The sequence below is a fragment of the Larus michahellis genome, chromosome 6, assembly GCF_964199755.1.
Source record: "Larus michahellis chromosome 6, bLarMic1.1, whole genome shotgun sequence".
Classification (NCBI taxonomy): domain Eukaryota; kingdom Metazoa; phylum Chordata; class Aves; order Charadriiformes; family Laridae; genus Larus; species Larus michahellis.
The window spans coordinates 19,099,619-19,122,304 of NC_133901.1; the positions used below are offsets into that span (position 1 = coordinate 19,099,619).

At 44.3% G+C, this 22,686-nt stretch overlaps 2 protein-coding genes across 7 annotated transcripts; one reads left to right on the top strand and one right to left on the bottom strand.

Moving 5' to 3' along the window:
* Positions 1-1,969: 1,969 nt before the first annotated feature.
* On the bottom strand, positions 1,970-15,486 carry LOC141745456 (uncharacterized). 6 transcript variants are annotated; one of them, XM_074593235.1, is made up of 4 exons: positions 15,311-15,486; positions 5,086-5,212; positions 3,187-3,543; positions 1,970-3,031 (listed from the first exon to the last, which is right to left on the bottom strand). In XM_074593235.1, exons 3-4 carry the CDS (start codon positions 3,202-3,204, stop codon positions 2,075-2,077), a joined length of 975 nt encoding a protein of 324 aa, XP_074449336.1. In that variant the 5' UTR covers positions 3,205-3,543; positions 5,086-5,212; positions 15,311-15,486; the 3' UTR covers positions 1,970-2,074. The 6 variants fall into 6 exon arrangements, with proteins under 6 accessions (XP_074449336.1, XP_074449335.1, XP_074449337.1 ...); XM_074593234.1 differs by having other exon boundaries at positions 15,225-15,486; XM_074593236.1 differs by lacking the exon at positions 15,311-15,486 and adding an exon at positions 10,452-10,520.
* MRPS22 (mitochondrial ribosomal protein S22) lies at positions 15,460-22,664 on the top strand. The gene is made up of 8 exons (XM_074593237.1): positions 15,460-15,649; positions 16,518-16,672; positions 17,432-17,596; positions 18,823-18,966; positions 19,396-19,479; positions 20,068-20,213; positions 21,446-21,554; positions 22,497-22,664. Exons 1-8 carry the CDS (start codon positions 15,529-15,531, stop codon positions 22,587-22,589), a joined length of 1,017 nt encoding a protein of 338 aa, XP_074449338.1. The 5' UTR covers positions 15,460-15,528; the 3' UTR covers positions 22,590-22,664.
* The last annotated feature ends 22 nt before the right edge of the window (positions 22,665-22,686 follow it).

A 22,686-nucleotide genomic window follows, 5' to 3' on the forward strand; every position in this document is an offset into this window, starting at 1 on the left:
ACCATTCTTTTTTTGAGTAGCACTGAGGAGTGCTTAGAAGAAGAAAGCAAAAGAAAGCCTGACTGTAAAGTAAGCATCATTTATCTGTCATCAGTAGGAGATATAATCATATTTAGAGCATATAGTACATTGCACAGAATCACATATTGTACCAGCATTTAGAAGAACTTTGATCAGGTATACTACAAAAAAAAAAGATGATGAGAGGGAGAAAGAGTGAATAACTAATTAAAATGATGCACATTTAGGGCAAATATGAAATAGTAAATTTGCTTTAAGGGTAAATACTTGGTCCTTAGGGATGAACTATGCACAGCAAATGCAGAGTTAATTTTGCACACAGTTATCCAAAACTATACAATACTGCTCTCATATTGCTCTGTTAGTCCCAGGATCAGACCTAATTTTCTGCTGCCTCAGCACTCAAATTGTCCTTTTAGGTTTTTGATCTACACTAAAACCATCCAAGTGATAGCCTGCTTGATTTGTAAGCATCAATCAAAAATTCCACTGCCTACTTACAAAGTAAATGGTACTTGGGTTGGAAGTAATTCTCCTGCACTGGAGCACACAAGAAGAATGAAGCGACCTCAGTGCTGCAGCATTCTACTGCAAAATATCACGTGGGTTGGCTGTATTTCAATAATACCTTGTAAGGTTTAGAAAGTCTTTATGCTGTTGCAGAGTCGCAAAGGGGACAGAATCCAATTTACAGAATTTTTCACTGTGAGGGTGGTGAGGCACTGGAACAGGTTGCCCAGCGAAGTTGTCAATGCCCCATCCCTGGAAGTGTTCAAGGCCAGGCTGGATGGGGCTTTGAGCAACCTGGTCTGGTGGGAGCGTCCCTGCCCAGGGCGGGGGGGTGGAACTAATGATCTTTAAGGTCCCTTCTAACCCAAACCATTCTATGATTCTACCTGTGCAGATCAAGAGATACCCTTGGTGGATTTATCCGCCCATGTGTGTCAGGTCAGATTTCAGGGTACCCCAGGTCTGCCAGATAAGACCCCTTCTGTCTCAAAAGCCAGCTGGAAGCCAGGCAGAGTATCCAGGGAATCTCAAACACCCCCAGACAATGTTAGGTAGGCCGCTAAATCCAGCCCCATTGCCAGCAAAACTCTTCTTACCTAAGCCTACCAAATAACACCAGGGGAACCCTGGAAGAGGTTCATTACTACCCAGAAATTATTAATGCAGCTTGGTTCTCTGCAGCAGAAGTTGGTTGCTTCATAGCGGCTGATGCCCTGAACCGCTTGCTTCTTCCCCTTTGTGAGCAGGCAAAGGGGGAGTGAGGAGCTGTTTTACCGAGAGCAGCACTAGAGAGCCATGGCTGCCTAAGGCAGACTTCTGGTTTCCAAAAATGAGCTCACTGCCCTAGACTGGGAAAAGAATTGCTCTGCTCCAGGTCTGCAAGGCCTCCCATCTGGGGCTGCTCAGCCTTGGTCTGCCAGGGACCAGGGCTTTCGCTGGCATTAGCTGCCTGAGGTGCCGTGGGGCACAGCCCTGCTGTCCCAGCGAGAGCAGCACCAAACCATGGAGCTGCGTTCCAGGGCCAAACAGAACAGCGTGGGCTGGCACGGGAGCAGAGCCCCGGGACGTGGGGGCAATGGGCAAGGAGTGGGGGCAGCCAGGCCTGGGGCGAGGAGCAATGGGCACAGGCTGGTCCTGAGAGGCCCTGCTGCAAACGCCTCCCTGGGACTGGCTGCCCACATGCAGCCCTGAAGCAGAGCAGAACTCGCTCTTTGGGGCAGAAACAAAGAAACAGCAGCGGGGCTGCCTGGAAGGAGCTGCTAGCAGCAACATCCCAGACCCTCCCCAGCAAAGGGCGGTGCGGACGCAGCCAGCTCCCTCCAGATGGCCCCACTGACCCCAGGCTGCAGCTGCCACCGAGGGGGAAGGTGGGCACAGCACCAAAGTCAGCCCTGGTGGGGACAGATACGCCACACGCACCATTAATGACACTTCTCCTGCAGTCCTTAATCCTTTATTTTCTTTCTCTACGACGTATGTTGAGGACTAACAAGAGCCTCCCAGTCCACTTTGGCCCCTCTTTGGTCGCCCCTTGGTGCACCAGCTAGTGCCGCCGGCGGGGCGGCCTCTTGCGGGGCTGGGGACAGTCCTGGGGGTCGGGGGCCCTCCTCTTTGGGGGACGCTGGGGCCCCCGTGGTGAGCAGTTCCTGACCTGGTCAGGAGCAGAAGGACCTGCTGCCGCTGCCGCCTCCCCTGGCTCCTCCCGGGGCTGGGAGCCCACAGAGCTGCTGGGGGAGGCCAGCTGGGGGCCCAGAGTGTCCCCCCGCGAAGCTGTGGGGCTGCGGCTGGTCGCAGGGATGTTGTCACCATCGTTGTCATCGCCCTCTTCCTCATCAGGTACTTGTGGGTCCTGGTGGGCCAGGTGCTGGCGGAGCTCCCTGCTGCACAGGCGCACGGCGAGCATGTTGAGGTGGCGGATGAAGGTCCTCGTGAGCTCTGGCAGGCAGTTCTGCAGCTGCTGCTCCAGCACCGCCTCGTCCAGTCCCCAGAGGCACAGGTGGGCCACGATGCTGCCCTCTGCCGCTGCCACATCCCACCACCGGTCCTCAAAGAGCACCCCGAGCTCCCGTCGCAGCCATGGCATCAGGGGCTCAATGCTACTTGGGTGGCTCTTGAAAAAGTCTGCCCAGACCTCAGGAGGGAATGCGTCCACCTGAGGCTCGGCCTCCACAGCCCCCTCCTCGTCCTGGAGGTCTGCAGGGCATGGGATGTCGAATGTTAAATAATCATCATCTGACCAGACCGAGAACACAATATCTGTTGCCACACACTGGCACACGGCACAGCTTGGCCTCTGCTGTGCCCAGCGCACTGCACAGCCTAAGCAAAAGGGGTGGAGGCAGGGTGACAGATAGGCGATATCCTCTTCATCATCACAACAGATGGGGCATCTCCACTCGCTCTTGCTGGCCATGTTCTCTGCGCACTGCAGTGGGTCAGGGAACGCTGAGTATGAGGAGCTGCTCCCTCTCGCCGGCACCGCAGCGGCGGGTGTCACACGCTGCAAAATGGACAGAGGCCAGGGTCACTGGCTGACCTGGGGAGGGGAGGGCAGGACGAAATGCCCAGACCCTGGAGAAAGACCCCCTGCCGGCTCCCCCAGCCCCACCTCCCGCCCCACGGCCACCCCGGGGGGATGTTTCCACCACAGCTCACCTCTGCTGCTGCGAGCATGTCCCGCGGTGCCCGGCTGCCTGAACCAGGCAGGGCCGGGGAAGCACAGGGGGTGGCTCCGGGATGGGCACTGAGAGCTGATGATGACAGCCCCCAAAGCACCACCCGGCACCAGGAAAAGCCTCGCTCAGCCCTCCACACCTTGCAGGCACACTCAGCAGGAGTCCAGGCATGAGCCAGGCTGGCCCATGCTCTGACGGCAAGCGAAGATAAGCAGCCAGGGACGTGAGGTGACAAGGGACATGTCGCTCACCGACATGGATGTCACAATGGCCCATCTGTCCCGCAGAGGTCGCCCGGGCAGCGATCCGCCCAGCTTCCAGTGAAGGACTGTTCTCACTGTAAAAAATGTCTTACTTAGAGATAAATCCTGTCCCAGTAGGGAGGATAGCAGCTAAGAGCAGCTAATGGAGGCAGTGGAGCAGCGTGGGCAGAGCACAGGGGAACCCAGAGGAAACCCCTGCACTCGCACACCCTTGGGTGCCATTCCATTCACTCCCATCCTGCTGTGCCGGTCCCCAGCTGGCAGGACAGAGGCCCTGGAGGGATGGAGTCCCTGAAGCAGGAATGCTTAGCCAAGGAGGCAACCTTTGCTCTTGGATAGCTCATGCGCCACCAGCCTGCCTTCCTCCTGGAAGCTGCTGGGCCACCAGGACAGTTGACCTCTCTATCCAAATAGCCAAGGGTAGAATGAAGTGTGTAGGGGGCAAAATGATGCAGAGCGGTAAAAGAACTTTTTTGGAAGATCATTCACCTGGCAGGCGTAGTTGCAAGAATAACAGTTTGATCCATGGCCACCTCCCTGAACACACTGCGATACCAGCCTGGGATGTGTAAATCCCACTTCCAGGGCTAGGGGAGTCAGGGTGGTGGCCACTCCCCACCGTAGGCCAGGTCTTGCTCCCTCCTCCTTCATCATCCTGGGGAGCTCCAAAGCTCGCCTCAGTCAATCCAGCAGCACAGGCAGCAACATCTAGGAGGCCTCTGTGAGAACTTGCAGTGCACTTCACAGCGGGCCCACTGCAGACCCCCTCTGCCAAAACTTGCACACGGACACCCAAGACAGCAGAAAACACCAGACTATTTGCACAAGGCACCAGCGTAGTTACTACCCAGAGCTGCCTACCATGCATGTTATAGGAGTCTGCTGGATTGACAGCATTTCCTTTTCCTTTCAATCTCTGGACCTAGAACAACAGCTGTGTGATGCTTTCAGAGGAGCACCATGAGTGCTTCATGTGTGTAGCCTAAAACAACCCAGTTGCTTTTTTAGGAAGTTGTGTTATAACTAAAGGGAACAAAATCATTCCAATTATCTGGAATTACTAGGAAGCATCCAAAACGTCACTCAACCTGGGAGAGAGGGAAGTTAATTGCTTGGAAAAAAAAAAAACCACTGTGTGCATCCTGGGGAATTTTCAATCACACATTCAGACTAAGCTTGCCATTCACACTGGGAAATTTTAGAGCGCTTCACTCCAGTTTAAAGTACACATTGCAAACGTGGTTGCAAGGAAGTTCCAGTGTCCCTAAGAGTCCTGTAAGAGTGCGGTGTGACAGCACAAAGCTTCGCACAAGGCTTCAGAGATAACTTTGAAAACATGGCATAACTGCCTGACGTAGTAGATGTTTGTTAGTTCTGACTAGTAATTCAAATACCATCCTTTCCGAGTTGCTAAGATCTCATCCGATCACAATAGTCCAAGTAACTGTTATTGAGTAGTAACTATGTTGGTGCCTTACAGAGTCAGATCCTGAGTTTGTATGTGGCCCAAACTATTGTGCTTTTAATCAAAAAAGGGAGGGCTTGAACAGAGGGAGCAGGGTAGCCTTAGATCAGTTTTGGCCAGTTATAAAACTGCATCTTGAGGTTAGAGTTACCTGAAATGCTGTGACACAATCTGCAGACTTGCTGCTAATGAAATGAGAAGATCCTGCTTCCATTCTTTTTCCCTCAGAGGCTCTGGCACTCATTAGTCCCCTCTGTGACTTGATTCAGCTCAATAACCTGAAAGAAAATTATTCATTGTTTCCACTTGGATAATAAACTGAGACTGTTTATGAAAAGATATGATGTGTGTGTATGAAGTGGGTATAAGGGACGGAATCAGAATCAGGCAGCCCAGAATAGGGTGAATAAAAGGGAGAACCAAGACATTCCCCTTCTGTTGTGCTGTTGCAAAAAAAAAAAAAAAAAGTAACCAGGTACAAACATTTGGACTTCTAGCTTTTCATCTAAATTTTCAATCTACTTGCTTGCTGTAATTGTTCCCCAACACGGAAATAATTCCATGCTTTTACTTGGTGTACCTTTGACAAATGGGGGCAAGCTGCATACAGTGCATGGGGCAGAGTTAGGCCTGTGGTTTTTATGTTTCTGTCACTAATATTTCTCCTGGCATGCTGGGCCATCTGATGGTTTTTTCCCCTTGAAACATTTTATAAAGCCACTACTAGATCTTGCCAGCTGCCCAGCTACATTATTTATTCAGATATATAATATGTGCCTTCGTAAAGATCCAAGCACTTATTCTAGTCCAAATGTACAAACATTGACATATGTTAATGATCATATCATATATTGCACAATGGCATGGCTAAACGTACAGGGATTATGGGTACACAATAGAAAGAGCTGTGGTAACACAGTGTACAGGTTTCTGCCCAGATACATACTCTCTGAAAACCAAAAGAAGCAAAAATGCAATTACTCATTCAGTGCACAGTTTTAAAATAGTTTGTAAAGAGTATGCATATATATTTTGCTCCAGATTAAGCAGGTATAGCACCAGCTGAAACATTTTGTCCACGCTGTTCTGGAAATCACAGAATTACAGAATCTTCATGGTTGGAAAGGACCTTTGAGATCATCGAGTCCAACCAAACAACCTACAGTCTCTGCCCTTCACAGCATGCCCTGAAGTGCCACATCTAGACGTTTCTTAAATACCTCTAGGGATGGTGACTCAACCACCTCCCTGGGCAGCCTGTTCCAGTGCCTGACCACTCTTTCAGTAAAGTCATTCCTCCTAACATCTAATCTAAACCTCCCCTGCTGCAACTTCAGACCATTTCCTCTGGTCCTGTCATTATTCACCTGGGAGAAGTGGCCAACACCCACTTCTCTCCAGCGTCCTTTCAGGTAGTTGTAGAGGGCAATGAGGTCTCCCCTCAGCCTCCTCTTCTCCAAGCTAAACATGCCCAGTTCCCTCGGCCTCTCCTCATATGACCTGGTCTCCACACCCCTCACCAGCCTGGTAGCTCTCCTCTGGACACGCTCCAGCGCTTCAATGTCCCTCTTGTACAGAGGGGCCCAGAACTGAACACAGCACTCGAGGTGAGGCCTCACCAGTGCCGAGTACAGAGGCACGATCACTTCCCTGCGCCTGCTGGCCACGCTATTCCTGATACAAGCCAGAATGCTGTTGGCCTTCTTGGCCACCTGGGCACGCTGCTGGCTCATGTTAAGCTGGCCATCCACGAGCACCCCCAGGTCCTTTTCTGCTGGGCAGCTTTCCAGCCACTCTTCCCCAAGCCTGTGGCGTTGCTTGGGGTTGTTGTGACCGAAATGCAGGACCCGGCACTTGGCCTTATTAAACCTCATACAGTTGGCCTTGGCCCATCGATCCAGCCTGTCCAGGTCCCTCTGTAGAGCCTTCCTACCCTCAAGCAGATCAACACTCCCACCTAGTTTGGTGTCATCTGCAAACTTACTGAGGGTGCACTCATTCCCCTCATCCAGGTCATTGATAAAGATATTAAACAAAACTGGCCCCAAAACTGAGCCCTCAGGGACACCACTGGTGACCGGCCCCCAAGAGGATTTCACCCCATTAATCACAACTCCCTGGGCACGGCCATCCAGCCAGTTTTTTACCCAGCGAAGAGTACACTTATCTATGCCATGATTCACCAGCTTCTCCAGGAGAATACTGTGGGGGACGCTGTCAAAGGCCTTACCGAAGTCCAGACAGACAACGTCCACAGCCTTCCCCGCGTCCAGAAGGCGGGCCACATGGTCATAGAAAGAGATCAGGTTGGTTAAGCAGGACCTCCCTTTCCTAAACCCATGCTGGCTGGCCCTGATCCCTTGGCTGCCCTGCACTTGCCATGAGAGCTCACTCAAGATGATCCTCTCCATGATCTTTCCTGGTACCGAGGTCAGGCTGACAGGCCTGTAGTTCCCCGGATCCTCCTTCTGACCCTTCTTGTAGATGGGCGTCACATTAGCCACCCTCCAGTCATCTGGTACCTCCCCTGTTGACAAATGATGGAGAGAGGCTTGGTGAGCTCTCCCACCAGCTCCCTGAGTACTCTTGGGTGAATCCCATCCAGCCCCATATACTCATGTGTGTCTAGGTGCAGAAGCAGATCATTGACTACTTCCTCCTGGATTATGGTTGGTCTGTTCTGCTCTCCATCCTTATCTTCCAGCTCAGGAGGCTGAGCACCCTGGGGATAGCTGGTCTGACTATTGAAGACGGAGGCAAAGAAGGCATTAAGTATCTCAGCCTTCTCCTCGTCATTGGTTGCAACTTTCCCCCCAGCATCCAGTAAGGGATGGAGATCCTCCCTGGCTCTCTTTTTGTTGATGTATTTATAAAAGCTTTTTTTATTGTCCTTAATGTTAGTGGCCAAGTTGAGCTCCAGCTGGGCTTTTGCCTTCCTAATTTTCTCTCTGTATAACCTAACGAGATCTCTGTATTCCTCCTGAGTTGCCCGTCCCTTCTTCCAAAGGTGGTAAACCCTCCTTTTATTCCTAAGTCCCATCAGAAGTTCCTTATTCATCCAGACTGGCCATTTTCCCCACCCTTTAGACTTGCGACACTTGGGGACAGCCTGCTCCTGGGCCTTTAAGATTTCCGTCTTGAAGAGCGTCCAGCCTTCCTGGACCCCTTTGCCCTTCAGGACTGTCTCCCAAGGGACTCTCTCAACCAGTGTCCTGAACAAGTCAAAGTCCGCCCTCTGGAAGTCCAAGGCAGAGGTTTTGCTAACCCCCCTCCTTACATCACTACAAATTGAAAACTTGACCATTTCATGATCACTAAACCCAAGACGACCTCCGACCACCACATCTCCCACTAGTCCTTCTCTGTTTGTGAGCAATAGGTCTAGCAAGGCACCTCCCCTGGTAGGCTCACCTAGCAGTTGTGTCAGGAAGTTATCTTCCATGCACTCGAGGAACCTCCTAGCCTGCCTGCTCTCTGCTGTGTTATATTTCCAGCAGATACCCGGCAGATTGAAGTCCCCAACCAGAACAAGGGCTGGCGATTGCGAGACGTCAGTCAGCCACTTATAGAATACTTCATCTATCTCCTCATCCTGGCCAGGTGGTCTGTAGCATACTCCCAGCACAACATCTCCCTTATTTGCCTTCCCCTTCAACCTTACCCGTAAGCACTCGACTTTATCATCACTGGAATCTAGCTCTATACAATCAAAACACTCCCTAATGTACTGAGCCACACCCCCACCTCTCCTTCCTTGCCTATCCCTTCTGAAGTGCTTATAGCCTTTCATCGCAGCATTCCAGTCATGAGAGTCATCCCACCACATTTCCGTGATGGCAACTACATCATAGCTGTCCTGCTGCACAATGGCTTCCAGCTCATCCCGTTTGTTGCCCATGCTACGTGCATTCGTGTAGATGCACTTGAGCTGGGCTACCGATTTCACCCCCATCCTTGGCCCTTTATCCCTAGGCTCATTACTAGTGGGCCTGGTTTTATCCCCTTCCCCCTTCGATATTAGTTTAAAGCCCTGTCCATGAGCCTTGCTAACTCTTGGCCTAATAGCCTTTTCGCCTTTTAGGATAGGGTTTTCCCATTCTTAGCGAGCAGGCCTGGTTCCTGTAGATCAAGTGGCCTGGTGACATCTTGAACTCCACAGTTTGTCCAAAAATGGATGGGAGTCCTCCCATTAACTCTAGTGGGCAACCTAATAAATATCAAGAGGTTTACTTGGAAATAAATGGGAATAACAATCTGATAACTATTTGACCAAATTAATTCTATCTCTATTTTTTTTCTAGGATTTTCTTGATTTGCTTGGACAGAAAGTAACAAGAACAAACACAACTGGAAACTTTCTTGTGAAATACACTCTTCACTAAAAAGCTGAATAACCTTGTACCTAAAGACAACTTTCATATCAAACAGGTAAATAGAGATGTTTGGCTAGCAAATCAAAATACTTCTACTGAAAACACATGAAAAAATGTTAGATTTTAACAGCCTAACTGAAATGACTGGGATTTAAACTCACACTAAATTCTTTTAGCTCTGCTTCTGTGAGATAAAAATATCTTTTACTTTCTGAGCCTTCTGTTTTGCTTATTTGATCATGAAGAGAAGATACTGTAGATTTATGTGTTGTTTGTACTGGAGAGCACAGCTGTTTTAGCTTTTCTGTCAGACCCCCAGGATCCTGTCTTTATAATGACTTTTTTAAAACGCACAGTGGGTTTGCCTAAGCAAATTTAATTTGTATTACATTCTGGATCCAAAGGAAAGAAAAAAAAAAAAAAAGAACGGAACACCCCCTTCCCCAACCCCTTGCCAGCACCACCTTTAGAAGAGAGGGGATTTTAAGTTAAAATTTATTTATTTATTTAAAATAATATAAATAAAATAAATTTTATTTATTTTGAATAACGTAAAAAAGTCCTTTAGTCTGGTATGGGTAAAAAATTGGTTAAAAAAAGTTGGCCATGTCATGTAGGCTCTTTAAATATTTAATAGCAAGCCAAAGGTACACATTGCCGTATCAACAACAACAACAAAGTAAACAAAAAGATGCATATTGTTAAGTGGGAAACTACAGGAGCTTATTTCTGTGAAAAATTAATATGGGGAAAGAAGAAAGAGAAAACAAGGTGACAAAACAAATCGTATTAAATCCAGATGAATAATAATAATATAAGATGAGAACAGGAATGCTTAGGGGCAATATGAAGAACAATTATTAGATTTAAGGAAAAATAATTACATAAACCAGAAGAAGTGAACTTGTGAAAGAATCCCAGAGACAGATGGAGTATCAGAGGCAAAAAGACCATGAGAAGGGAATAGCATGCAGTTAAGAATGGTTTCTTGACACCATTAAGAAACAAGATGGCCAGTTGTGAGGTAACTACTCTTTAAACTGGAAAAAAATAAACAAAGAAAATTATGATAGAGACTGAACCAGTTTGGGGAAAAAATAATCTATTTAACTATAACAAGTCATCAGCAGAAAAATGTATTCACCTGCTTGTGAAAGACTTGAAGAATGAAGTGGTTGTGTATGGTAATAAAATCAGCTATTATGAGAAAAGGCTGTAAGAAAGAAAAATTTTGCAGTTATCACTGAATTGGTATTAGAAAAGTTTAGAATCAGGATGATATACTTCTGTGTCAGGTAAATTAATTGATAAAATAAATAAATGAAAAAAACATAAAATCACATAATAGCCCTAATGAAATTTGGATTAAGAAAAGTAGGAAAATCAGACCTCCAGGCTACTTTGGGAGAATGACAAAACATGACAAAGTGTAACTAGTAGAGACATCTGATTTGGATTCTTATGAAGCCTTTGACAACAGGCCAGGCAATACACACAATACACATCTAGGTGTAATCCGGACAGTCTAGGTTTCACTCAGGTGTTAGGTTCCAATGAAAAAACAGATAAAAGTACAATTATGAGAGAAAGGTATTGACTACTTGTGTTAGCAACATGAGAGAAGGGAAAAACTATAATTAACCTTTAAGTTGGAGGGTGCCATCTCCTCCAAACATTCCTGTCCCCAGAGAATAAAACCAGCCAACAAATCTGTCAGGATCCTTGCTCTGTCCTTCTACTGCATTCTATTGTGGAAATAAAGGTATCAGATTATGTCCCATCCTGCCCACATGTAACAATTTGTGCTGTACGCCAGATTTAGTTTGCGGTGCCCTGGCGAGTGCTTGGATTCAGACAGACAGAACTTTAAATAGGGATGGAATGAGAGGGAGGTTAAAAAACGATTAAGAAGGGGGAAAACAACAATTACTCAAATCCTACCTTACTCTGAATAATACTGAATATTTACTATTTTTTTTCCTGACAATTCGTTTTTAAAATATAAGTATTACAAGAGCAGAAAGGAAAAATAAAATTTATTTGAAAAATATGGACTCTTAATTCAGAACTTGCTGAAGTTAGGGAAGGCCTTCCAATGGCTTTAATGGGCTTTGGCTCAAGCCCCTATAGTGTAGCTATGAAAACAATATAAACTGAAGTGGGATTTATACCTGTACTATAAATAATGTATGTAATCTAAATTACTGGAGACAGTATTTGTATATATCTAATTTATCATTATTAAAGTGAGATTATGGCAGCTTTATGTGAGACAGAGGCAAATCCGGGTCATTAGCGAAAACAGTTCATTTACGGTATCCACTGTAACTACTCAGGCACTTTTTCATTCTTGTTTAAAATCTCAATCTTGCCCCCCTGTGGCCCATAGGAATATAGCACACGTGCATAGTACAAGTTCATCTGAAACTAAACTGAAAAATAAAAATAAAGAGCATGTACAATCCTTTTTGTTTTCTCATTCTTCCTTCAAATTTGAAATGCAAATGTCAAATAGTCAAGGCACAAATAAAACCTAGAAGGACATTTGCTTTTCAACCTATGCTTACTAGTAGCACTTGCTGAAACTGACGGTACTAAGGAAACAAACTTAGAAGGCTTTTGCATAATGTTTCACTCATTCCCCCTCCCTAAGGATATTTACATAGGCAACAGAAGGCAGCTGTTCAAGCAGGATGATAATGGCTACAATTGAGCTCAATTACTGTAGTTTCAGTGGGCATCTCAGTTATTATTTGTAAAAATGGGCTTTGTCCATGAACTACACATATTTCTGCCCTCAGAGGTAAGTTTGGCCCAGCATGCTGGGATAGAGTTCTACAGCCACATTGACCTGTCCCTGCTGTCAGGTATCAAAATTAAATTTGAAAATAAACCAGCTTCAGATATCTATATGGTCTTTAAGATAGAAAACAGCCACTTTGATGTATTAGCAAAGGCTCATGCATCGTCATCACCACCAACAACAAAATTGCCTACCCAGGGCTCTGGATGGCAATGCAAATCCATGGCTAAAGACCTTAAAAGACAATTCCAGAGAAAATAATACTCTCTCCCTCAACCAAAAGAAAATGGCAAATAAGATGCTTGCAGATAGTATGCCTGCAAGTAGACAATTATATTACAAACTACCACCCCAATAGTTTTAGAAAAAACCCCACCTCACTCCATCTATGTACATGGGGAAACAAACCAACCACATCTACTATATTATTCCTTTAAAGGATAATTTGATGATATAACAAGGTTTGTGTCACCTCTCTTACTTCAGCACTCTCTGTGAAAAATAATTTCTCTTCAGACTAACCCATGCAGGTTTAGTAAAAAGAACTTCCAACACGGTCCACTGTGTCCCTCAGAAAAATGTTCCACAGGATTGCCAGATTCCTTCTTATCAGGAACAAGAGAACCAACCATTAACTTTAAAGAGGTCACGTCATCAACTGTGGACATGTACTCAGCCTTACAGGGTTCACTCTGTTTCTTCTTATAGCAGCTGGATGCACAGTTACCAAACCTTATATTTTATATTTTTCACTCTACTTTTTTTCCAAGAAAGAATTCTTCCTTCCTAACAACTTCTTACTACTAATTTGACATGTTTATTATTCAGAAAGCCTGGTAAATGACAGCCCCTTATTTTATCAATTAAATAGGTAAAGCAACAATGCAAGCTCTTAAGCTCCCCATTTGCCTTCTCTTTCCCTGAGATATTAACCAAACTGGTTCATTCTCAGCAGCCATCTGATCCTTTTGCCCTCCTGAAACTACCAGCAAAAAGGAAATTAATGCCAATTGTGGAGGTGATTTTGTATTGACAATTTTCCAATAGAATCCAGACGTAGACCACCAGTGTGTTTCACAGGGGACATCCACCTGTCATCAGATGGTTGTAATTTTCCAACAGCAACTGTCCTGGGATGCATTCAAAATAGTAACAAAAGCTAAGAAAGATTCTTTATTTCATTATCAATTTTTACACCCCTGGTTCTTCAGGCTGGTGTCATATTTTTAAGTATGCCAATATAAAACACCCTACTTAAAATGGTTACTTCAGTACAAATATAAACCATAAATAAAATATAACTAACCTATCCAATATAAATTGCTATTATTTTATAAATTATGTTAACCTGCTATACTTCCATCTACAGTATACTTAGTTAATATTTCCTTTCATCCCACCAGCCAAAAGGCTAATCCTCACAGCAGCTGTTACTACTCCAGTACAGAATGAATGTGAATTTAACCTCTCCTGGATATAGCCTAATAAATTCTGTTGTTTTTCTAAGCACTTCTGTGAATTAAAATGGACATCAGCTTGCCATCCAAATTCATGAACAGGTCTGAAGTGGCTTTTAGGCAAGTGGCCAAATAACTTTCCAATTCCCTTATAGGGTATAGCTCTCACTCCAGAGATCTCTCAGCAAGAACTGAAAAAACCCCATCTTCTCCATTTCCTCAAAACTATTTTTCATTTTCTTAGCATTATTTAAATAAATTAAGCACAACATTACTTTAAACTAACATTAAGCGTTCATTTGCACTCTTCAGTTCTCAGTGATTTCAACTTAATTGTACCAATACAAATAAGAGAAGAATATGCCCTCCTGCAAAGGCCAGGATATTGAAAAGCTTGAATATAAAACGCAACCCAGCACATGTGTTTGGATATTGAATAAGGCTGAAGAAAATAGGAATGGACTCCAGCACAATGAAGATCTGTTACTAGAAACAAATGTATTTTTCATCTCATGCTTAACTTTATTCTAATGAAAACTAATATATGCTATAAAGTCTTCCTTTTCTCCAAGACTTCAATCTCCATTTTCAAAAGTAAGATAATTTAGACTTTGATTTGGCAAAGCAACGAAGAACCCGCTACACTTTAAAACAATTGGAAATGCACAGAATTTAGGCACATTACTCGTGTTTCCATATCTGCCCTCCTAGAGATGAAATATTTCATGTTTTGATGGGAAGTCATCAGCCAGCTTGCATCAATGTGTGGCTTTGAACATTTTAAAATTCAAAGCATTTAGGGCCCCTGTACAAACTTGCCTGCTGATAATAGGTTTTCTTTCTGTTTCGCACCCCCTAACCACAGTCTGTAAGACTGAAATTCACCATAGAAAACCAGCTAGAGAAAATAAACTTCAGGTAATAACAAACTTTCAACCTGTTGAAATAGACTCAGTTAGAAGTTACTGTTTTAATGAAATAACACACCAGTTTCAACTGCATACCCATTCTTCACAGCCATTAGAGCTGATCTGCTGTATCAATAGGATATAAAATTTAATTTTGATTTTATGCTTGAATACAATTATTTATTTTCTCTCCTTTACACAAACGTTAAAGCCCACAAACATGAGAAGCCTAAACTCATCACCACCAATGGCAGCGACTCCTTTTACCAGACTGAGGAAACCAGTACACTGAAGAGGCACAGGTACTTCTCAGGTAGCACTCTCAGGCATGAATACTCATGGTTTACTTGCTGTGTCCTTTGGAGCCCCCCCACATTACGGGCCAGATGGAAAACCTGCTACCTGATAACCAGACAGCCCTTTCAGTCACCATGCAAGTGACAAATTAGCAAAGAGAGCCACATGAGGTTTTTAATTTTTATATAAATTACCACAGTATTTCTCCCTCACAGGCAGGCTGCCCAAGAACCAGCCCTGTCGTCCTGGAGGGACATCAGACCAGGCAGCTGCTGACAAAGCACACCCACCTACTACCTTGCACCTTTCCTCACCCCTCAGCAGCTACAGTTGACCAGTGGTTTAATCGCGGCAGTGTGCACCATGTTCTCAGCTCCTCTTTCTTACTACTATTTTGTCTCCCCACTAAGGAAGAGAACGTGACAGCCTAGAGCCCTGCTCCATCCCCTTACCGGCTGAGGGAGCCGGCGGTCCCTTCTCCCGCTCCCACCGTCACCGTTGTCCCTGCTCTGACAAGAACGGCAGAACGAGCTCGCACCTTAACACAGCCCCTCGCCTCCGCCTCACCAGCATTTTAATAACACCAACGCATTGGGAGCGCTTTTTTGGCCCTTCCCAAGGAAGCGTTCCTTTCCCCCTGAGGCGGGCCCCCCCGGCAGCGCCGCTGTGACGGCCTGCTGAGGCGAAGTCAGACTCCATTTCCCGACGTGCCTCGCGGGGCCGCGCGGCGGCGGGGCGGGAAAAGGCGTGTGTAAGATGGCGGCGCTCGGGGCGTGGGGCTCCGCGCTGGTGCCCGCGCGGCTGTCGCGCGTGGCGCGGACGCTGTGGGGCTGGCGCGCGCGGCGGGGACTCGTGCAGGATGCGGGCACCGCGGACGGTACGTGAGGGGGATCCCCTGCCCCGGGACGGGTCTCGCAGCCTGTGAGGGCCCGCTGAGCCCCGCCGTGCCCTTCGCGGTGGGCGCTGCGGTTCCCAGGGAGGCGCCCAGGGGGAGGGAAGAGGAATGGGGCGGGTGTGCGGCGCGGTGGAGCCCGGCGAGGGCGGGAGGAGGCGCGGGGGGCCCCCAGTATGCCCCCATTGCCAAGAAGGCCAATGGCATCCTGGCTTGTATCGGCAATAGCGTGGCCAGCAGAACTAGGAGAGTGACCGTCCCCCTGTACTCGGCACTGGGGAGGCCCCACCTCCAGTACTGTGCCCAGTTTTTGGCCCCTCACTACAGGAAAGACATTGAGGTGCTGGAGCGGGCCCAGAGAAGGGCAACGGAGCTGGTGAGGGGTCTGGAGAACGAGTGTTATGAGGGGCGGCTGAGGGAGCTGGGGCTGTTCAGCCTGGAGAAAAGGAGGCTGAGGGGAGACCTCGCTCCCTACAACCACCTGAAACGCGGGTGTAGAGAGGTGGGGGTCAGTCTCTTCTCCCACATAACAGGCAACAGGACAAGAGAAGAGAGCCTCAAGTTGCACCAGGGGAGGTTTAAATTGGATATTAGGAAAAAAATTCTTCACTGAAAGGGTTATCAAGCATTGGAACTGCCCAGGGAAGTGGTTGAGTCACCATCCCTGTGGAGGCATTTAAAAGACAGGTAGACGTGGTGCTTAGGGACATGGTTTAGTGGTAGTTTTGTCAGTGTTAGGTTGATGGTTGGACTAGATGATCTTGAAGCTCCCTTCCAACCTAGACAATTCTAAGATTCTATGACCGTGGCCTCCCCGCCAACCAGGTTAACAGCCTGTGAAATCCCCCCACAGAGGGAGAAGCCACCAAGCCTTCCTTTGAGGATGAAACGGTTCAGAATCTGCTCTACAAAATGACTGGGCTCAACCTGCAGAAAGTTTTTAGGCCGGTGAAAAAGGAGCTTAAACCGCCCAAGTACAAGCTGATGACAGAAGCTCAGCTGGAAGAGGTAGGCTGCTCTGCTTTGTTGTGACTTGAGTTTTGGTTTTGGCAAAAAGTCTGTAACAGTCCCTCTTTCTGCTTCCTTTAATGCTGCTATTGAAAACATTTCAGTTTCTTTCTTTTGTCTCAGGTCATTTCCTAAACCAGTGTACATCAGTGTTTCTTCACTTTAAATCATCAGTTCTGTTTATCTAATGGTTTCTGATTTTTATGGACTATAGAAGGAGATTGGGTACTTTTTTTTTCTTCTTGAGTGAAAGGTCTCCTTTATTATTGGCTCTCCTTACACTTCCTAATTGCATTAAATGGCTTTATCTGATGCTTAAATTATAGCCCTGGGAATCCTTTGACTACCCTTTTTTCCTGTTGTCTGACCACAGTCCGGGATGACAAAGGGGCCTGACTTAAACCAGTTCTCATGTAACCACAATCACAGCAATATATAAACTGTTTATTGCAGTTTGTGCTTTGGGGGAATTTTGCCATGGCAAAATGCCTGAAATAAACTTGGTGTTTGCAGTATGATACATAGATTTTAGTTTTGGAACTTCTTCCACCAAATTGCCCAAGTTACAGTAGCGGTATATTGTTCACATGCATTTTGTCTACCTGGAGATTGAATTAGTGTCTCACTTCTTCTCAACTGCAGAAGGGGGTTGGGGGGAAAGGTTTTTAAAATTTCTCTCTAAATAAAAATATTTGTCCCAAAATTGTATGTTAGCTTTCCAAAAGGATAGGGTTTTTTAACTACCTTTTTTTTTTTAAGGCCACAAGAAAAGCCATCGAGGAAGCTAAAGAAAAACTAATTATGCCCCCTGTTTTGAAAGAACGAGAACCAATTGATGATGTCTTAGCAGAAGACAAATTTCTTGAAGGAACTGAAACTACAAAATATGTGTTTACAGATTTAACTTATTCCATTCCACATCGTGTAAGTAACAATATATAAACTTATTTTAAGAGCTTTTAATTCTTAATTTCAAAGTAAGCTTTAGGTTTTAAAAAAATGTTGTTATAGCAGTCTGCAAAAATGCTGAGGAATTGTAAATTCAGTCTGGTACAAGGTAATAAAAAGACATATTTCTAAATGTTTGCTTCTAACTCATAATGATAAATTAATTCCAGTGCTCAGAAGCAGGTGTGCGTAGGGGAGCCGTGGGATAGCTAGTTAATTATTTTAAAAGCATATACTTGTGACTTGCTGCAAAGTGCTGACTTCTTCCATGCTTCCTGCAAGTTTTCTGTGGAATTGAATTACTTGGTACTGTGCATAAACCAAAAGATGGAGCTGCTTCACAGTTGCAAAGATCTGGTGGAAACCTGAGTAAATGATAAATGAATTCATGTGGAAGCTGTGAAGAAACAGTTGTTAAATAAAATTGTGGAGTATAGGGATAAAGATGACAGCTAGATTTCTTGGTATAATGAAACATCTAGCTTGTCTTCAGTACCAGTAATAAGAGGCTGGAAAAATCCTTAACAATAATTAAGATTTTAAGTCATCTCCATGGTTCAAAGATGCATATGGTGATGATCCTGTAAATGAGTTGCCAACTCTTCCATCTATTACTCCATCCAAGAGCTCTCTCCAGGAACCTGCTATTTATTCTCCTGCCTCAATGTATTGAAAACTTCCTCTTTCCCGTCTGCAGCCCTAAATCAAATAGGCTTGTGAATAAATCTGAGTATATTGCTTTATTTGTTGTATCTTTTGTTTTGCACTTGCCCTTGCTTGATTCTAGCACCTACCTCTGAAACAAAGTTTAAAAAGTACAAGGCACTTGCATTCTTAATTAAGTAGATGTTATTGAAAGCATAAAAACAGGCCAGCAGCAACATTAACTCAGTTCTGTGGGTATTAGTTATGTTATCTGTCTAAATTTCACAGAGATGTAGCTTTTAGTGTAGGCACATGCATAGTTATGTCATAAAATAAAATTAAGATGCAAATGTAGCACTCCATTAGCAGGTACCAAGGGAGAAATTGTGAATTTAGCATATAGCAACAGTCAGAAAGAAACTGGTAGTATTACTGTGGGTTGAGATGTAGAGGGCCTTTGCCAAATATGAATATTTTTTACAATGGTTCTGGCTACAAAGAGAGGAGGCTTTGGGAGATAATGCTTTTTTTTTTTTTTTTTTAAACCTTGTTTTCAGGAGCGTTTCATTGTAGTTAGAGAACCAAATGGTGTATTACGCAAAGCGACCTGGGAAGAACGAGACAGAATGATACAGATATTTTTCCCAAAAGAAGGGCGCAGAGTTATTCCCCCAGTGGTATTCAAGGATGAACACCTTGGGGTAAGAGCTTCCTGTTTTTCAAAACTGATCATTTTTCCTTGCTTGTGCTCGGATAGTGAAAATGTGCTACTTAGAGGAGCTCTGAATAAGCCAGCCTGCTTGTATGTTTTAAGCGGCTTGAATTCTGTTTTGAACAGTTGCTTATCGTTGTAACTTACTTAAAATACATACTATAAATCCAAATTAGATTGTTATGCATTGATAAAATTGTATGCTTAATCTGAAAATGTGAACAGGTGGTTCAGAAGCAAAAGTCGAGAAACTGTTATCAAGGCAGTTACTGTACTTCTATCCATTTTGTTTTGTGATTAAGGGGATACTCACTGCAAGTGTTACACAGAAGAGAAATATTGTGGCTGCTATGTTGATTTTGGATAGTTGGAATGGTGTGATACAGTATCTATTCCTGAATTTGAACTGTTGTTTTAGACTGTATTTCGGCAAGACCGTCATGAGGATATCCTTAACATGTGCATTGCTCAGTTCGAGCCAGATTCCCCTGACTATATCAGAGTGAGTTGACTTTTCAGTTTTCTAATAAATAATGAATATTAGTGAAGAACTTTAGGGTTTGTTTTGTAAACGTGTTATCTGGTGATAAAATTGTTCACATGTGTTCTGCCCCCCTCCATAGATTACCTGTTATCCTTGTGATGATCTTTTCTTTTTTTCTTGACTCACTGAGAACATAACTTCTATCGGGCAATTTTTGAAGTACCTTTTTTTCATAGTAAGATTTCACCTCTTTGCTTTAGCATTTTTACCCTTCAAAAATAGATTACAACTTGACAGCAGTGAAATGAAGGTTCAGAGGCTATGTCCCTCCCTCCCCAAATTTTTAGTACATAGCTAGTATTTTAGCTTGCTCTTAACATAAAGATGTCTATGCCCAAGTACTAAGAACTGGGTTATTCTGGTGTTACCCTGAATTATAACATGTTTAAAGCTTTAAGGTAGCATGGTTCAGCCTGTGGCTTACTCCTGCGCTTTAGGGATGTCTGAAAATAGATAAAAAAACTTTAAGTGAGAGGTAGAGGGGAGAAACTGTCATCAAGCTCCAGTTACGCTAATGAAACTGAAACCTTTTCTGTGTGTGCATAGGTTCATCATCGGACTTACGATGACATTGAGAAACATGCCAAATACGATCTGCTCCGTTCAACAAGACACTTTGGAGGAATGGTGTGGTATCTAGTAAACAGAAAGAAAACGGATGGCTTACTAATAGATATGATCCAGAGAGACTTGTAAGTGGTGTTTGTCACTTATTAATTCTGCTTATCTAAACAAATAGAAAACATGTACTATTGCTTGAAAATGAAAACAGTATCTCTGTAAGATGTATAGAAGTTTCCATTTGCATGGAATTTTGGGCTAGCTGTAACTTTTAGCTATATAGATGCTGAATGGAAACACCAACTACAGTCCATGAAGTTGTAGGGTATTAAACTAGGTTTCTGGAAAAATTAACCTTTTGTAGTTGTTGGGGTTTTATTTTTGTTTCCCTTGTAATTGTCAGTACACTTCCAGCTCTGGGCAGTGCTGATCTTAAAGCCTAACGCTTTTGTACTACTAAGCTCAATTTTGTCTATTAAGATTGACACACTCTGTATTTTAAAGTAATTCCTAAGTAGCTTGGAACAGATAGATAGGCTTTCATTTTAAATGGATGAATTTCTGTAACATGTGCTGCTAAACTTACTCAAAACTCCCTGAAGCATTTAATTGTTCAAAATGTCACTAGAGCTAGGAGAAATTTGTACAATTAGAACTCCAAGCTGCGGTGATGGCGGCATTCATTTCCTACTGGTGGTTAGAAACTTTCAACAGGTGGTCAGATATTACTTTTCAACTTGAGGATACAAAGAAATACAGCAAAGTTCCAGTTTTGGAATCAAATTGTTAAATTGTTAAATTTAACAATTTAAATTGTTGTCAAAATTGTTAAATTGTTAAATTCAAATGTCTGGACAATTTGAATTACCAGAGTTTGGAGCATCTTTACCTGCCATCCACCCACTTTTGGCTTATGCTCGCATTTATGTAAAACGCCCGTTACAGATTTAAATTCAGCTGAGGGCTAGGTGTCACAAGATTTATAAAACTGATTCTGTAAAACATGCTCGTTGCTGCAGTCTGTGTCAGAAAGTTTCTCTTTGGCACGGTTGTTCTGCTAAATACTTGTTAGGTAATTAATTGTATTTTACAGAGAGATTTCAGCTTTAGTACTGCTGAACAGTACATCAGGCCTAACCTGCAGAATGGGTAAATTTGTGTACCCTACCTGGTGCACCTTGGTGTTCACATCCTTCTGTCTTCCTTCTCATGAAGAGGTTGCCATTGCGATAGATGATGGGATGCCTGTTTAGCTGTATATTCTAATGACTGTGTAACTCAGTGAAAGCAGAAGTCTATGAAAGCCTGTGGTGTGCAAAGTAAATACTAAGTAATTGCTACAAATGGGCCTTTGTTTGTTTAGGCTGGATGATGCTACAAGTTTAATTACACTGTATCATATGCTTCATCCTGAATGTCAATCAGCAAAAGAAGCTAAAGAACGGAAACTTCAAGGAGTGGATCTCATCAAGGTATGCATTTGTTGTGGTTTGAGAAACCCACAACAATTTATTGTCATTTAGACAATTGTTCTATCACCCGATGACCCCTCCCCACCTGGGAAGGAGAATTAGGGAAAAACAAGGAAATATGAGCATGGATATATAAAGACTTAATAGGATAAGACTAAATAATTAACATTAATAATACTAAAGAGCCAGTATTGATCCGGATACCAATGTAAGATATACAAGGACTGTACTCAGCCCATTCTCTCAGCAGGAAGCTGTGCACTCCTAGCAGTGGACAGCAAATGTCGGACACTGTGAGCACTGTGGCTTGGGGAAGAAGGGAAGGGCTCAGGGCTCCAGCAGTGGGGCAAGGAGTTCTCTGGACCGCAGCCATCAAGGGAGAGAGCGAGCGCATACTCCACAGCAAACTTTCTAATTTATATTGAATGTGACATTGATGGAATGAAACAATGCTGTTGGCCAGCTTAGGTCAAGTGCCCAGGTCTCACTCCTCCTCATCCCTGCACCTGGCAAGGCTTGAAAACACTGAGACCTTGAATCCCACATAGCCTAGCTGGCTATAAAGCAAATATTTTCTCAAATTCAGACACCGGAGTCTTCTAGAAGTGCACTTTTTGCAAGCATTAGAGGAGAAATTAGTCCTGTGTCACTCAAACCAGGACAGCTTTTTTTATGTCAAGGCTACTTAACTACAAAAGAGAAAGCTTTTAAACAGCAGAAGCCTATTTAGTAGTCTAAATTTCTCCTTCCCTTAAGCAGCAGATACTTAACTAGAACTGTTGTGCATGCCAGGTTGTGGTTTGTCTTGGTTCTTTTTTAAGCTCTATGTAGCTGCACCAGGATTTTGTCTGTAGCTGGCTGGTGCACCACTGGACTCATGAAATCTCATTATGCAACTATGCTCTTAATTGTCCATTAATCTCTCTCCTGCCATGTTTGCAGGTATTTGTGAAAACTGAATCACAGAAAGAAGGCTATATACAACTGGCCCTCCAGGCTTATGAAGAAGCAATGGCTACTTCTACAGCTTCATGAAATAAACCTTAGTTCATCATGAGTTTATAAACCGTCTCTGTACAGGATTCCACAATAAAGACTTTCAAAGACTGATGCAACTGACTGTTCTAGAATT